The sequence below is a fragment of the Ahaetulla prasina genome, chromosome 1, assembly GCF_028640845.1.
Source record: "Ahaetulla prasina isolate Xishuangbanna chromosome 1, ASM2864084v1, whole genome shotgun sequence".
Classification (NCBI taxonomy): domain Eukaryota; kingdom Metazoa; phylum Chordata; class Lepidosauria; order Squamata; family Colubridae; genus Ahaetulla; species Ahaetulla prasina.
Genome location: NC_080539.1, coordinates 98,512,396 through 98,530,069, shown reverse-complemented (window position 1 = coordinate 98,530,069; position 17,674 = coordinate 98,512,396). Strand labels below are relative to the sequence as shown.

Genomic DNA, 17,674 nt, shown 5'->3' with positions numbered 1-17,674 from the left:
AGCCGGGAAACTTGATTTCCCGGCCTTTCCCGGCTATACGGCGAAGGATTTCTCCGCACCCCTCAAGACACGGGGAGAGGCGAGGGACGCGGCTTGGAAAATAAAGGTCGGGGGGAATGACATGGTGGCTGGTCGGATGAGGTGTGGAGTTCTTCGCTTTTCGCACAGACCGGCGAGCGAGCGCAGGCAACTAGGAAGCTGTTGCAGAAGCGGGCGGCCGAGCGAGCGTCTGCTCCCGCCCCACGTGAATACGAGGCTGGATTAAAATGTAGGCGCGCAAGCATACGGAGCACACAGCGCACTCCGCGCTGCGTTGAGGGGGCAACCGCGGGCGAGGAGGGCTGGAAAAGAAACGCCTTGCAAGCCGTGGAGAAGACTCCAGAGACAGCACCAAGGGAGCCGTGAACGGTTGCCGAGACAGGCGGTCGCCGGTTTACAGTTGGCCATGGGACCGGGAGGGAAGCTCGGGCTGGGTTGGGGGGGAAATGGACGGAGGCCGTAGCCCCCTTCTGAGAGCGGGGGACGCCCATGACTGAGGAAGCAGAGGGACTCGCCGCAAGGTGTGCTTAGCGCCACCCGAGACTCGAGGCTCCCATCGCGCCGGGACTGAACCGTCTTCATTCTCGTGCAGAGGAGGCTTCTTTTCGCCGAACGCGAGTTTCGGCGTTTCTCTCAGCCGATGCCGATATCACGTCCGGATTTGGCTGCCGGGCTTTGCCTTTTCCGCCGGCGGGGCTGCGGGGTTTTTGCAAAAGTTGCCTTTCGCACCTCCTCCTCCTCCACCACCGGGGCTGCTTTCCACCATGTGCGCCAACGTCGTTTACGAATGGTTGAAGACCCTGAAACTCACCCAGTATGCCGAGTCTTTCGTGGATAATGGCTATGACGACCTGGAGGTGTGCAAGCAAATCGGGGAGCCGGACCTGGATGCCATCGGGGTGTCGCTGCCCCAGCACAGGCGGCGCCTCCACGAAGCGGTGCGGAGGCTGAAAGAGGAAGACGAGACCACCGCCGGCCTCTACTTCACCTTGGAGCCGCAGCCCCTTCGGCGGGGCTCGCCGGGACCCGACATCTACACCAGCCGCCTGGTGGAGCCGCGCGAAGCCAAGATGTGGAAGGACCCACCTCATCAGACGCCCCCGACGGGTTACTCTCGGGGGGCGCCGCGGAAAATGGAACTCAACTCCAAGGAGTTGATCACTTACCCCAAGCTCAGACTGAAAATCATGATTAGGGATAAACTCATCCGGGATGGGATCACTCTCAGCAAGCCCCCTTATTCCAGCAAGGTAAGGTAGCTGTGCCTTAACAATCCTGTTGGCGTTGCTGGTTTTTGTCGCCGTCGTTGCTACTGTTGTTCCCTCAACTCTCCTGGTTGGATGGAGAACGCGCTGCAAAGAGTGAACTTTTTTCGCTTTTCTAGCCAATTTGAGTTGATTTGCTCTTAAGCTTGTTTGTAGGTAGGCAGTGGAGTTTGTTTTGGTGTCTTGGAGAAGTCGTTTTCTTCTGTGTGGAGTTGAAAGAGTGATTGTGGATTCCAGTTTCAGCCCAATCCATTTCTGACGTGAAAATAGTTAAGCGGGATGAATACAGGTGGACATAGTAAGTCTCATAATGGCTTAGTTCAGCTTCATCGCCTTGCACTTTTCCTTGGAATATTTGTGAAAGAAGATGGCAATACGATGAAGCCAGTAGTATTTCTTAGTACTTGAATTTGATTCTTGAGGGTGGAAAGTGTGTTACATAACAGAGTTGTCTGAATTGCAATAGCATAAGGTGGAAATGTTTGTTTGTTTGTTGAGGTGTGTGAAAGTACCTGGCAAAATCCACAAAGACATTGAATTAGGAGAAAAAAGTTAAATAGTGCACATTTCTTTATAGTTACTCTTAAACTGGGAGCTTGCATCCAGTTTCTGTACAGCTTATTCACAAGTAAATGAATAAGCAATGAAAGTCATTGCCAAGAAAGCACAGGTATCACTCAAGTTTGTTCTTTTATGGACAAAACACCTGTGTTAAGTGATCTAAAAGAGGCACTGTATCTACTGACAATCAATGTCAAGCTCTGAGAAGTGTCTAAGAAAGTGTCAAGTATCTGCAAGTCTTTTTACCGAATTCAATAATTGGCTTGATTTCTTAGAGGTTTTTAAAATCATGTTTTTGTACAAGGAGCAGACAATTACAGAATGTTTAAAAAACTCAATAGCACCACATGAGAACTTCAGGTTAATTTATTTTCACTGCAGAATTGGTTGTGTGAGTGACAGGTAAAAATCATTATCACAACCTTGTATATCTAATGTAAACCTATAATATTATAAGCGACTCACAGATGGGCATTGCGCTCGCAAAACATATATTTCACAGATGTCATGGATAATGGATATGACTAGCTAGCATACAGGAAAAAAACAGTTCTAAATGCAAATAAATGAATGAATGGAAGTGAAAATCTGAAGGAAGAAACATAATGTCAGTCTGTCAAAAGATGTATGCTATGCTATAAACTGATATGAAATGAAATGGTGTTAAGGAAGAGCTGTGTTAGTTGTGAAGTGTATGTCAGAATAATTCAGAAATAATTGTAAAAAATATGCACAGCGCACATATACAGAAGTCAGCAATGCGATCTATAAGAATACAGTATGACTACAACTGAGAATATTGTATACTACTACATTAAAAATGAATAAAATCTCTCCTTTCCCCCCAGTTTTAGACAGATCATAGCACCTCTCTGACAAGCCAGAGAGTAATAACAACCCATATTCAGGGTACCAGATGTCTAATATGAATTGGCAAATAATGGTGTGTAAACTCTTGTATCCATTGTAAATGAATCATTTTCTGAAGCAATTTGCCCGTGGTGTTAGTCATAGAACTTTTTTATGGATCTGTTTGTAACCTGAGCCAGAAATAGAAAAGCTGTTCCTCTACAGATAATTTAGTCCAAAATTATTTTGAGAGGCACAAATATAAAACATAAGTCTTGGTATCACCTTCTAATGAGACAACATAAACACATTTTCCATTTTGATTTTTACAATGAATATTTCTTACATTGATTTCTTTTTATGAGGAAAAAATAACAGGTACATGGAAAATATTAGAAAATCAAGTATTGTTGCTTACATTTCTTTAAAGTATCTTATATTTTCCTATGGAGAATAATTAAAAATTAGGTGCTCTGTCCTCAACTTTGGCAAGGAGTTATTATAATGCTGGTTCTGATGAACAATATAAAGAATAATTGGCTGACATCTAACACAACATTTCAAGCTATTGAATTTAAAATAGCTAAGCGTCCTTAATTATTTCATTAAGTTCCATAGTGTTTCTCATTTCTGCATTTAATATTTCTAATAATTAAAAAAAACATTCATTTATCACTTCCTTTTGTAGTCAATCATTATTATTTAATTTTTATCCTGTCTTTATTACTTTATAAACCTCAAACATTCTTAATACTTCTTTCACCTTTAATGAAAATTATTCCAGAATTGGTAAGAATATAAAACCATCAATGAAAAACATTTTTAAAAGTGATAGAAGAAAAAACTCATATTACAATTTTGAGTGTAATAGTTACAGTGGGCCATTAATTAGTCAGCATGTCAACAAAGCATGTAAATTTTAACCATTAAGCGCTGAATTAAAATTGAGTTAGTGCTTGCACACACTGTTCCAGATGCCAACACACATTGGTACTATCTCAAATCACTACCAGATGTTCCAACCAGTATTAAGACAAGTTGGGACTTCCACTCCCCAGTTCTGCCACCAGGTATATAACAGCACAGGCAGGTCAGATTTCCATGCCCTAAGGCTGAAATGACTTACATGAGAAATAGCTGTTGTATAAATGTGGAACTGATATTGATCTTCAGAGCTTGGCTAGGAATCCATTGATTTGAAAAGACATGAGAAAAATGGCTGAGTACTTAAATTCCTGGGTCTGTCTCCGCCTCCCCCCCTCCCCCCCTCCGCCCAAACACACAGAGAGAGTATGAGATTGTTGAATATACAGAGTATGTTTGGAAAGGAATTTCAACTTGGCATGCATTGGACAGAGACTGACTGTAATCAAAATCATTATTCCTGGTGCTGCAATTCCAGTGACATACCTACATTGCAAGCAGAATTGGCTTATTTAAAATAGTGGTCTGATGATAATTTAGAATAGGATTTGATCTGTCCTTGTTCTTGCTCTGTGAGTTCCCCTATTCTTGTTAAGAAAAAGGATGGTTGGAAGACAACCATCTTATGAGGTGAATTGGGCTGCGAGAGTGTGACTGATCCAATGTCACTCAGGTGGATTTCATGGCTAAGGCAGGACTAGAACTCAAGATCTCCCAGTTTCTAGCCTGGTGCCACTAGACCAAACCTCTCCTCTCCTCTCCTCCCCTCCCCTCCCCTCCCCTCCCGAAACAATGGTTTATTCCAGGGGTGAAATGCTCCTGGTTCGCACCGGCTCCCCCGATTAGGTAGTGATGGCAGCTGCTGGTTCGGAGGACTGGTAGCAAAAATACCTGGCCCTGCTCCCCCTATTTCTGCTGAGCCGCACTATCAGCAGAGGTTTTTTTTTACTTTTAAAAGTTTTTCTTCAGCCAAAAATATGCCTTTAAAAGTAAAAAAAAAACCCTCTGATGATTGCGGGCTGAGCATCAGAACACTTTAAAAGATTTTTTTAAAAAACCTCTTCAGCCGAAGGGGAAAAAAAGGAAAAAGGTGGGGGGGGCGGGCTTTAAAAGGCTCCTCTGGCCACCCCAGCTGAGTTCCTCATCACCAGAACCTTAAAAAACATGTTTTCTACATGTTAAAAGAATTATTTTAAGAGGTTCTGGGCTGCTATGAGGGAACTTCAGCTGAGATCGTCAGAGGAGCTGACTTTAAAACTTTTTTCCCTCTGGCGATCCCAGAGGAGTTTCTTGATCCTAGCAGGCTTCTAAAATCACTTTTTAACAGCCCCCACTTACAAGAGCCCCCACCCATGCCCACCCAATGCCCCCTCCTCACCTATAATTACTGCATACTGCTCCTTTCGGGCTGGCAACACAATGCTTACTTCGGCTACTGATTACAGCCTGCTTTGACTTCCTGCTTTGCTGAATGAGGAACTCTGGGAGTTGAAGTCCACAAAGCTACTGAAGTTGGAGACCCCTGATCTAAAAAAATAAATAAAAATAATAAAATAAAATATTTCTGCAGCTTTGTGAGATTTGGTGTGTTTCTGTAGTGTTTCACTCTAACTACACAAACACACAAAATCTCACAAAGCTGTATGTGGCATTTTGTGTGTGTATGAGTCAGTTGTGGTGTGTGTGTGTAAAGTGTGAAAGTGTGAGGTTCCTGCTTGTTGCAGGGGCCATTTTGGGTGAAGTGCAGCTGCTTCTACATTGTGTGTGAGTCAGTTGTGTTGTGTTGTGTTCTGTGTATGTAAAGTGTGAAAGTTGGTTTTTGGTACCTCCTATTGTTTTGTATACTTTGTTAATTATTTTTATTATTTATTGTTATTGGCCACGTCCACCCAGTCATTTGACCACCAAGCCACGCCCACCAATTAAGCCACGCCCACCAATTAAGCCACGCCCACAGAACCGGTAGGGAAAATTTTTAGATTTCACCCCTGGTTTATTCCATTGAATATTTGGAAGAACCTGGCAGTTGCTGAAAGAGATTATAAGGTCCTGCTTCCTGGATTTATTTGAGGAGAGTTTGTTTATCAGGGAAGCTGTGAATTGAACTCTCACTGAGTAAAGGGCTGGATTCAATAGCCAAAATAGCCACTTCCAAGTGATGATCCTATGAATCAGCCAGGATGAGGGAGTACAAATATTTGGTAACCCAGTATTTGGTTGCAACTTTTATCATTGTTTACTTTATTGTTAACATTTAATTAGGCATTATGGCTTCAGGAATGAATCAATACAATTAAAGGATTGTTTTTCTTCTTTTGGATGCCATATGCTAATAGGCAGATGGGGCAGACATCTGTTTATATAGTAATTTTCATAGTTGTGCACTGCTTTGAAAAAACTACAAAAGATTTCCAAACACATATTAGACAAATAAACTTTCTGTTTCAGGAATTTTCAGGTAAAGTAAGAAGGAATGTTTGCTTCTAAAACCTATGTGAAGAATGTAATAAATAATAGTGATAGATATAGGTATAAAAATCCAATTAAATAAATAAATAAATAAAAATAAATAAATATAGGCATGGTTGACAAATGAATTTTACCAGTCAACCATCGAAGTATGGTGAATGCAGTTTCATTCTAGCTCAAAGCACATTATTCCACACTATGTAAAAAACAACAACAGTGATGGGAATTTTTAGAGCTAATGAATGCTAATTATATAGCCAATAATGAATGGTTAAAATGGCTAGTGAATTATTAAAAATGAATGGAAGCTGGAGTTTCTTAATGTAAAAAAAATTAGGGTTGTACAACTATAGGACATGTCATGAGGAATTAGGCATTCTATTCATCTTACGTATAGACTAATTAGTATCTGATAGTTTAGTGAAATTTAATTAGAGCTTCTAATTGAAATAAATGACCTGACCTGACCTTATCCATTCTTGAGAAACTTTATTCCATTTTCCCCCCTGTGAGAATTGTACACCGTATGAGCAAAAATAACATATTAAATGTGCCCATCTCAATATTTTTTTAAATAATTTTAGTATAGTATAGAAGATTTAACATAGATTTTAAAAATCATAATAAAATTATGATTTGTGATGCAGGAATATGCATTTTGCTTGTGTTCAAACATTATTCATAAATGCTGATGTGTTGATCTTATCTAATACAGAGGGAAAATTGTACTAGCTCTTAAGACATAAAAAGGAAAACTCATACAGATGGAGAAAATTATGTCTATGATTGTTGTTAAAGTAGCATACTCTCTATACAGTGTAATTTTCTACTCCATTTTTATGTGGATTTTATAATAATTGCAAAAAACTTTTTACAGAGTCTCTAGATAATTCATTTGTCTTATATTTATAGAGTAATAGGTATATTCTTTTGTTCAGAAATAAAAGCTCAGATATGTAGCTAGTATCTGTCAACAATGCATTCAGTTATTTGACTCCAAACTATTTCTTGGTTAGCATTAAAATATACTTCATGTTCTTTGAAATAAAATAGACCTGTATAGCTCAGGGATTACTTTTTTTTTGAAATTGTAATATATAATTGTATATTTTAAAATTGGATTTGATACTTTTAGTTATTATTTTAGAATTAGATTAATGTTTTCACCTGTAATTTAGGAAGTATTCCCATCATCAAAAGACTATAGCATTAAATAACATAAAAACATGAGTTGTGAGCCAAAAAACATCCACTGGAAAAAGTAAAATAGATGCTGCATAGTGGTTTTGCTTATTATCCCAATATATATGTGATAGATATACTTACATTATTTATTTTGAACAATATTTGTTGGCATAAATGAGCTCCAGTATCATTTGAAAGCTGTTCAATTTCATTTCAAAATTATAAAAAAATGTTATCTGCGTCAATGCTGAGAACAGTGAGAGGATATTTTCAGGAGTGCGTGATCATTTAAAAAACAGTCGTAATTTTCTTACTCTATTTTCAATTTTGTAAGTTTTATACTTAAATGTAATTATATATTACATAGAACCCATTATAGATTAGGTTCTAATGAGAATTATTGCTGTTCATCTTATATGATAGACCACATATTTTCAACATTTTCTCATTTCACATCTATTAATAAATTTCTTTTCTTTTCTATAGAGTAGCTATTCTGTCACTGAAAATGCGCGCTTGTTATAATCACAACTACGGTACCTTAGATTGTATATTGGATTCTACATTGATACATATTTTTACAATTTTTAAAAGATTTTAAAAAACCAACCAGATAGGCTAATGTAAGGATTTTCTTGTGAAGCTTTAAGAGTCTCAAAATTTGATTTATAGGGCGTGAGGGATTCATACATCTTCAATCTATGGATTGTTTAATGTTTCTCCAAGGGAAACCCTTCAAAAAAGAAATAGATTTATGAAACAGTGCATACCATGAATCTGAGACAACACTCTCTCATTCACTATTGTAACAATGTAGGAAAATTATTCAAATTTAAACTGAAACACACTGTTCATATACTTTATTTAAATATATTGTACCCTTAAATTATTTATTTTTAAAATGATGTAAAGATGTCATTCAAATTTCTGAATTATGGTATCAATATGCTCTGAGCAAAAATGATTATTGTATGATATATAATCTTGCAAGACGTAAGCTTTTGGACTTTTTAGCTGTTCAGTTTAATTACAGTAGGCAGGTTTCCCCCCCCTAAAATAGCAATTAAGTGATGCAATATTATAAACCATTATATGCCAAATTATGAGTAAGTACACAATTACTGATAATTTGGCAAGTATACTGGTTTATAATTGAAGTTTGAGGTTCCTATTTATTAAAACATTACCATACCATGTTTATCACAGTTATGCATTATGGATCTCCTCTACCAGTAGGATGGAGCTTTAGTGTCATATTTGATAAATTCTGTAAACTCATATAATTACGTTATAGTATACTATGCATTATAATAAGTCATCATCATTGTCTTTTATATGACTAGAAGATAATACAGGTAGTCCTTGACTTATGTCCACTATTGAGCCCAAAATTTCTGTTGCCAAGTGAGGCAGTTGTTAAGTGCCCCATTTTATGACCTTTCTTGACACAGTTGTTAAATGAATCAATGCAGTTTGAAGTTAGTAACATGGTTGTTAAGTGAATTTGGCTTCCCTGTTGACTTTGCTTATCAGAAGGTTACAAAAGGTGATCACATGATCCCAGGACACTACAATTGTCATAAATATGAGTCATTTGCCAATCTTCTCAATTTTGATCACACGACCATGGGGATGCTCTGGCAGTCGTAAGTGTGAAAAATGGTCATAAGTCACTTTTTTTAATGCTATTGTAACTTTGACTGTTTGAGCGGTCTCTAAATGAACTGTTGTAAGTCGAAGTCTACTTTTAAAGAATATTGTTGAAAATACGATAGAAAAATATGTTTTTAAATGAGGGATCAATACTATTGGGGATAGATGCAGCAAAGTATACATTATTGGCATATTCAGTAATACCGTAATTACTGGGCTGTTTGCCACAGAATGGCAGTAGCATTCCAAACTAAGCAAGGTTACATATTACAATGTACATAAGAAAGAGAAAGAAAATATTGTAAATCACAACATAATCCTTATACCACAATGTCTTTGATAAGAGATTGGTTAAATATATTCAATATATAAATGTGTGTAAAGTTTTTCTTAAAAGTATGATGGACAAAAAGGATTTCTAAACATTTTCTCCAAGTGATACATGTATCATCCTTTCCACAAAGTTGCTGTTTCTGTTAGTAATAAGAGCTTTTTTGGTGGGAAAGGACAGAATTCCATTTGGAATGAATTTCACTGGAATTGCAGCATGAGAATTGGCATGAGAGTCAAAAGCAGACTAATGTATTTTTTTTTTGTATTTTTTTTTGTTTACATTTATACCCCGCCCTTCTCCGAAGACTCAGGGCGGCTTACAGTGTATAAGGCAATAGTCTCATTCTATTTGTATATTTTTACAAAGTCAACTTATTGCCCCCCCAACAATCTGGGTCCTCATTTTACCTACCTTATAAAGGATGGAAGGCTGAGTCAACCTTGGGCCGGGCTCGAACCTGCAGTAATTGCAGGCTACTGTGTTCTTAATAACAGGTTTTACCAGCGTGAGCTAAACCGGTATTAATGTATTATATGTATTAATCAGTTATCGTGTTATAATATGATTATCTGAATTGGCAATATTAGTGACAATCATAAAAGCTTTCATATTGTTGCATTTCAATTCCATGGGCTTTGCAGTAGCCTACAATTTGAGCATTGATATGTTTTAAGGAAACTCTTTTAGAACTTTCTTCCTTGTTATTTAGTCAAGAATGGTAAAACACAGTAAACAAACTCAGCCACATTACCATTTAAATTCAGTACATTGAAAAATATGAGGAGATAATTTTTTCTCCCAACAGAATGAAATGGAAAGAGCTATAAGAAAAGAAAAAGCTGCAAAAGCTGGAACATAAGAAAAAAGCTTTAAGTTACAGAACACTACAGTTGGGTACAGTTTTATATCAATGTGAAGCATGAAAAAGAAGCTTGATGGAATGATAAAGTGAAAAAAAAACCCTATGGATGAAAAGAGTGCAATTTTTATATTAATGGCATGTCACCTGTTTCTAGACTGACCATTACAATGTTTTCCTACTTAGTTATCATCTCATAAAGAAGAATCACTTCATTATTTATTCTGTGCAGGTGCAAAATACATTTGGAATAGACTCTAAAATACAATTGGGTATATTTAATAATACTGTGTGTATTTCTACATATCCATCTACTGTTGGAAGGGCATCAATACTCTTATACATCCTCTGGGCATCCACCAACATTTCCTTTTTTAAGATTTAGGGTTATCTACATGAAAAAGCGAAGAAGCTAGAGGCTAGGAGAAATCCCATTGTATAAAAAGATTTTTGTTTGAATAGTATTCTACTTTCAAGTCCTACATATACAAAACACTATCACCAAACAAAATTAAAGAACTCTCATGGTGGAGAAATTGATTGAATAACCAATCTAACATGAATAAGAGTGACTCACATTTGAAACTGGATTGCGATAAGAACAGTAGTTTTTATTTCTGATAAAAACATCTCATTTTGCTTTCTTTTTTAACTCCCCTCTACATCTGGAGGAATTCTGTAACATGAAACTTTGGTCCTGTTTGCCAGCATTTTGATGTTATATTTCTGGTTTTGGTCCCAGTCATAAAGAGAATAAGGAATAAAGTAATTAAATAATTGAGGGAATATGTAAAATAACTGGAAAAATCTTAATAAAATCCTGTTAGTTATTATCCTGACCATTTTCTGCCATTGGGTAGCTTTTTCTTCTGATACTTTTCTTAAGTTGGGACAGAAGAATGTCATTCCTGGTTCAGCTTATTAGTTTTTTGTGCCTGAAGCAGGTGACATGTTTCTTCTTGTGAAATTTAAAGCTTCAAATGGCACAGTAAATCTGTTCTAGTCTTCATAGAGGCTTATATTTTTACCACATTAAGATTGTGGTACAGTATATGAAGCAGCAGAAGCCTGCCAGATTTTGTTGAAATGAAGCTCTTTAGCACAGAAACAGAGACTCTGTTTGCAGCAAATGTTTCAACCAAAGCCTATTTATTCACAGACAAATGTTAAGTATCAAGCATCTGCCTCCCAGCCCTTTTATAAATCAATGTCAGCATAGGAAAGCTCATAAAATCTACTAGCCTGCAAAAATGTTTACTCTCTGCTCTGCTATGGGCTAGCAAAGAAAAAATTAAAATTGTGGGTTTCTTTTAAAAACAACTTGATGAAGTTCTATGGTGAAGAGAGGAGTTTCCTCTTTTATTATGCAAAGCATGAGCACTACAGTTTGCTTCTACTTTAGAAAAATGTAGTTTGCTCATAACTGCCCTTTCCCCCCCAAAAAAATACAAACAGATCTTGAAAAAAATGGGTAAGTTTTATGGACTTGCAGTGAAAACAGCTATCACTTTTAAAATTAATACTGTACCATGTACTTCAGGAAAAACTAATTGAAAGCAAGTAGTGACATTTGATTTTCACATTTCTAGTTTTCTGTCATTTTGTCATTAGGTATGATTGCTTAACTATTAAATGATAGCTGCCATTAAATAATTTTTTGAAGTTGCACCGAGTTTGCATTTTTGAAATCTTTCATGTCCTTTTTCTAAAATACATCAGAGTAAGGACTTTAGGGCAGGAGTCCTCAACCCCCAGTCTGTGGACACCGGTCCATTGTCTGCCAGCAGCTGATCTGTGCAAACAAGCAAAGCCCCATCTGTAGGATGTAAGCAGGATGTGAAACCATGTTCCCCAGGTCTGGGGAAAAACTTATCTCCACAGAACCGGTTCCTGGTACCCAAAAGGTTGGGGCCCGCTACTTTAGGGTACTGACATGAAACTTTGAATTGGAGTTATATCTGCATTGCTTCTGATTGTCTGTTCACATACTTGTGTTAAACATAAGCTTAAACCAAATTATTAATATTAATATTGATACTAGACTATTGTGTCTGCAATTTCAGCTTATCAAGCATTGAAGTGGAATCTAGGGCTTGCTGTCCTAATCACTTTGGAAGATAAAGTAAATGTTTTTAAAATCATTTCTGCATGACACTAATTCCCAGTGTCAAAATAACTTTAAATGCTGGTGTGAAAATTTATGGATTTCAATTAAAGCTTGTAATGCATCATAATTCTAGCTTTATATCCTGTGCAGCGCAGTATTTTGGATTTTTAATGGTTGTTGAGCAGTAACCATAAAAGTTATTGAAAATGCGCACAGTAATTATAAAGATTTGCTGTTGCATATGTATTAAAATTGATGATTTACATTCCAAAAATGCTGTGTAAGGTTGTACTCTTGATACTAGACTACATATTAGTTATAGCCAAGTAATTTAAAATCTATGACCCACACATTATAAAGCTATGTTATTTATTTTTTGGTAGATAATAAATTTGAAATTGATGTGCTATTAATTACAATCTTGCCTATTAATACACGTGTATCGTTTTGCAGGTCCCTTTTTTTAAATTACGGTAATTGAAAGTTAAAGTGAAGAGATGCGATTTTAATACCCACCTTCTATACTGTAAAGTGTATTCTCTTCTCTTCTATTCGCAGTGTTAAAATTCCCTGCAGAAGTCATTTCCATCAGAAGCACATTTTGATGCTTTTATTGTTATAAATACCCCTTGCCCTCCAAATATCTTATTTTGGTTGCTTGCATAAAATGATTGTACAGTGAATTAGATTTCAAAATGACTTATTATTCCATCTATGTTTTCAATCATAAGCAGGTATGATCTGCTTCTGATCACAATCAGAAGTATTTTGATTATTTTCAATCATAATCAGAAGTATTTTGCTGTTATTCGGCATTTACAGTAGGAACTATGGAAGCTATACTAGCAGATATTTGTTACATGCTACATCAGACACAACTCTTGCACTTTAACTTTATCTAAAAACTGCCCATCTTTTTAGGTTTGATGAAGGAAATTTGGACATTCTTAGCTGCAATAATACTGTAAGAATTTGGTCTTTGAATAGCCACTTGCCAAACTTTCTGTCCTTCAGTGTGTTGGATAGCAGGATCCTACAATCCCAATTAGCAGAGGCAATAGCCGTGCCTATATTGTTTAAGTGTTGAAATATTACAGCTATAATTATTTCCACACTGAAAGTCAGATATTTTCCTGCTGGAGAACTTGAGACTCCAGGCATGGAGTCTTCTGGCTCTGTGGACTGGGTTCAAACTGAAGAGACATCTCTGCAGATGCTCCCTGTTTCAACTCAGTCCTGAGCTCATTTGGATGGAGTTTGGGCTGCTCGACACTAAGTGAGGATTTGTAATATGACTTAATCAGGAGAATCATGGCCTTTCAGAGTTCAATTAAGATCAGGCTCCAGTGGCTTCTTGATCAGCTGGGCAGCGGTGTTTGGGGTGGCCGCCATCCGGCACATGCACGCTAGCTGCAGAACTCATTCAGGGGTGTTGTTAGGCCATTGGAGCTGTTGAGGTTGGTGACTGCAGCCATTCCAAGGTTCCTTCAGCAGGCAGGGACTTGGGTGGCATTTTGACAGCAGAGTTGCCCCTTTTGGAGGGCTGCTGTCTTTCGGGGCTCGCCAGTCGTGAAGAGCCTTCATGGCCATCGATTGGCCCTTCGGCCCATTGTAATGGGTGGTGGCGGCTGTTTGGAATCTTTTTGGGTAGAAGACTCCGGTGGTGTTCTTAACAGCTGTGACGCGGCTCTTTGGAACTACCGCTATTGACAACGAGCCGGCCGCTTACACCTTGAGGCTGCTGCCCGGCTCGGAAGCAAAGACCACCTCTCTCATGGACTGTAAGTAGAAGCAGAGAGGGTGGCTGTCGGGTGCGACAGCCATTTTGTAAGCTCTTAGATTGCCACATGATGAAAGCTGTCATAGGGCTCGGTTTTGGTCCTCTAGCACAGCCCCGTACTCGAAAGGCAGCATGAAAGGCCCTGGGCCTGAGCCCACTTCAGGCCTCTGAGGTAAAGAGGATTAAGAAGGCCACATTATTGATAATGCGGCTCGGTTATCGGAGCCATACCTGATTGCTCCTTAGCCCTAGTGCGGCCATTTCTGGCAGCCGAGGCTTTGGGGGGGGAAGTTATTGCTCAACGCAGGCGGTTTTGGCCGGCAGTGCAAAACGATAGCTAAGTGACCAAAGAGGCACATCCTGGTCTGTGTTTGGAACGGGTGGTGACTGTGTATTATGACTGGGCCTGATAGTTGGCTTTGATCTGAGTGCTTGCAGTCAGCCATATTGACTATGGCGTCAGATACTTCCCTTAGTGACCCGATGTAGTTGGGTGAGGTTTCTCACTCCCAGGGAATTTCGGGGGGCGGCTTAATATGCCGGTGTCATAGAACAAGGAGTGGCAGTAAGGAGGTGGCTGCAAAACTTAAGGCCAAGGCCCTAGCTCTCTATTGTAATGCTCTCTACATGGGGCTCCCCCTGAAGTGCACTCGGAGGCATCAGTTAGTCCAGAATGCAGCTGCGCGGGTGATAGAAGGAGCTACCCGTAGCTCCCATGTAACACCGCTCCTGCGCAGACTGCACTGGCTGCCTGTGGCCTTCCGAGTGCACTTTAAGGTGTTGGTTACGACCTTTAAAGCACTCCATGGCTTAGGGCCTGGGTACTTACGGGACCGCCTGCTGTTACCACATGCCTCCCACCGACCCGTACGCTCTCACAGAGAGGGACTTCTCAGGGTGCCGTCCGCCAAACAATGTCGGCTGGCGGCCCCCAGGGAAAGGGCCTTCTCTGTGGGGGCTCCCACACTCTGGAACGAGCTTCCCCCAGGCTTACGCCAAATACCTGACCTTCGGACTTTCCGCCGCGAACTGAAGACACACCTTTTTATTCGCGCAGGGCTGGCTTGAATTGAATTTTAAATGTCAAATTTTATTAATTTTAAATGGGGTTTTTTAGTGTAAATTTTTTTTTTAATTTTCAGGCTAATTTAAATAAGTTTTTAAAATTGTATTTTAATTGTATTCTGTATTGTTTGTTTTATTCTGCCTGTACACCGCCCTGAGTCCTTCGGGAGAAGGGCGGTATAAAAATCAAATAAATAAATAAATAAAAAATAAAATAAATAGCTCTCAAACGTCCATCTAAGGCTCAGTAGAAGGCGGAGAAATGCCTGCAACAAGCTTTGGAGAGGAAGGTGGAAAAGAGCCTTAAGGCTGCTGAAAAGTGCAAACATGTTAGTCCTAAGGAGCCTTCTCAATCTAGTGAGGTCAACCTGATGGAACGGAACTTGACGACTGAACCAGAGCCTTCAGCCAGTTTCCAGCCATCCAGATCTCTGTAACCACCCCCTCTTGGGGGGAGAGTCCAGTGGGGGACCAAAGTCTTTGTCAACTCCGACCACGTCAGTAGTTGCGCAGGCGGATTGGCAGGCTGGAGGCCGGAAGGCAGAGATACCAGTGATGGTCCAACAGTGGATTTCTGAGGTGATACAGCACAGCTTCGAAGCCAGCAAATGTCTCAATCAGCAGTCAATACAGCGAGCTGAAAGGACTGTTCTAGACAAGGGCCACAAGATCCCAGGACCAGCAGAGCAAGGGTTGGGGTGGAGTTCTGACTCCTCAGCTTCGCCCTCAGACACTGAGGACTCCCTCTCCATGGGAGAGGACCAGTGGGAACAAGAATTGTCAGAGGAGGAAGGTCTGCTGCCGGACCAACCCACCTTTAAAGGGTTGTTCAGATCACATCTCTTTAAAGCCTAGCTAATTAAGGCAAAGACTTCTACTAAACAGGGTGCTTCCTCAGAACAGTCCGGTACAAGAGTGGAGCAGGATCCAGCTGAGCTGCTGTTTTCTGAGCCTCCCACCGAAACTGAGACAATCCTGGATCCTCAATTGTTTTTAGACATAATTCAGAAACAGTGGGACTCTCTGGGAGCATTTCCTAATATGACTTTCTATGAGAGGAAATTTTATAACACTATGCTGGAACTTGCGGAACTTCTTCGAGTTCTGGATGTAGATGAACCGGTGTTAGCATTGGTATCATCTTCCGCGACGTTGGCGGAATCAGAGGAGGTGCTTAAGCCTGAGGAGCGTAGATTAGAACAAGCTCTCAGGAAGGCACACCAGGTGGCTGCCTGGGGAATCAAGGCTGCCATGTCAGCGTCCTTTTTTACCAGGGCATCTCTGTTGTGGCTCAAACAAATCCAGGAGAGGGTGCCAGCAAGTGATCTTAGGGCAGATCAGAATTTCAATAAAGTGGTAGCGGCTGCAGAATTTACAGCAGCTGACCTCCGCTAAATTCGGAGCACGGGCCATCGCATCTACGGTTGCAGCCAGACGGCTTCTCTGGCTCAAGAATTTGCAGGCGGACACCAAGCGGAGATGGTGCCTCCTCCGTTCCCTTTAAGAGATCTAAGTTGTTTGGTGCAGTGTTAGATCCCCTGTTGACGGAACCTAAGGACAAGAGGAAGGTGTTACCAGCCCTGTCACGGCGGGGAGACACCCAACCCTCAATGCCCTTTTGGAGACTTTATTTCCATCCCTACGGGGGCTCAGGATTCAATAGCTACCAAAGGAGGTTTTCCCACTGTCAGGAAGGCCAATCAAGATAGTTCTACCAGTTGGGGTCTGGGTTTGCCAACAGAAACAGGTCACAATCCCAGTCTAAGTGGTCCTTTCACAGGGGGAGCAGCCATTCCTTTTGCAGATCACGTTGACTACCAGGACAGGGCTCCCATTGGTGGCCGGCTAGGCCTCTTCGCGGACCAGTGGCAGAGAACAACCACCGACACATGGATGAAAGTGACCATAAAATCCAGTCTCTCCCTGGAATTTCTTGCATTTCCCCAAGGGTCTTTCTCCATTGTCCCAAATCATGGGACGCAGCCAAAAGAAAGCTCATGGACACCGTCTTTTCAGCATTTGCTAGAGATAAGGTTGGTGGAACAGCAGGGAGACAGGTATTATTCCATGTTATTCATCATTCAGAAGTCCTTGCGGGGACTGTGACCGATTCTCAACCTAAAAGGCCTAAACAGGTATTTGAGATATTGGAAGTTCAGGATGCATTCCCTCTGGTCAATCCTAGAGAATGTCCAGTGGGGAGATTTCTTGACCTCCATCGACCTCACGGAGGCATATCTATATGTCCCAATCAATTAGGATCACACGATACTTGAGGTTTTACTACAAAGGCAGACACCTCCAGTACTGTGCCCTCCCGTTTGGCCTCACATCAGCACCCAGGGTTTTTAAAAAGCTCCTGGCAGTGTTGGGGGCCTAATCAGAACCAGACCGATCTGTCTTCAGGCTTACCTGGATAACATTCTGGTTCAGTCAACGTCCTTAGTACAGGCAAGGGAGAATTTAAGACTAACAATACGCTGCCTGCAGGCACATGGCTTCTCCATCAACACAGGGAAGAGCCATCTCAGGCCATCAAATCACCTATTACATAGACACCCTCAATTGTCAAGTCTTCCTGTCC

At 40.2% G+C, this 17,674-nt stretch overlaps 1 protein-coding gene across 2 annotated transcripts in view; it reads left to right on the top strand.

The window, feature by feature from the left end:
- Positions 1–17,674, top strand: part of LOC131191618 (SAM and SH3 domain-containing protein 1-like) — a 702,583-nt gene continuing 684,909 nt past the window's right edge. Inside the window, exon 1 of one of the 2 annotated variants that reach the window (XM_058169948.1) lies at positions 1–1,289. In XM_058169948.1, coding sequence (XP_058025931.1) covers positions 804–1,289 — 486 coding nt within the window. In that variant the 5' untranslated portion in view covers positions 1–803. The remainder of the gene's footprint in view (positions 1,290–17,674) is intronic. The other variant, XM_058169983.1, reaches the window with a different exon arrangement.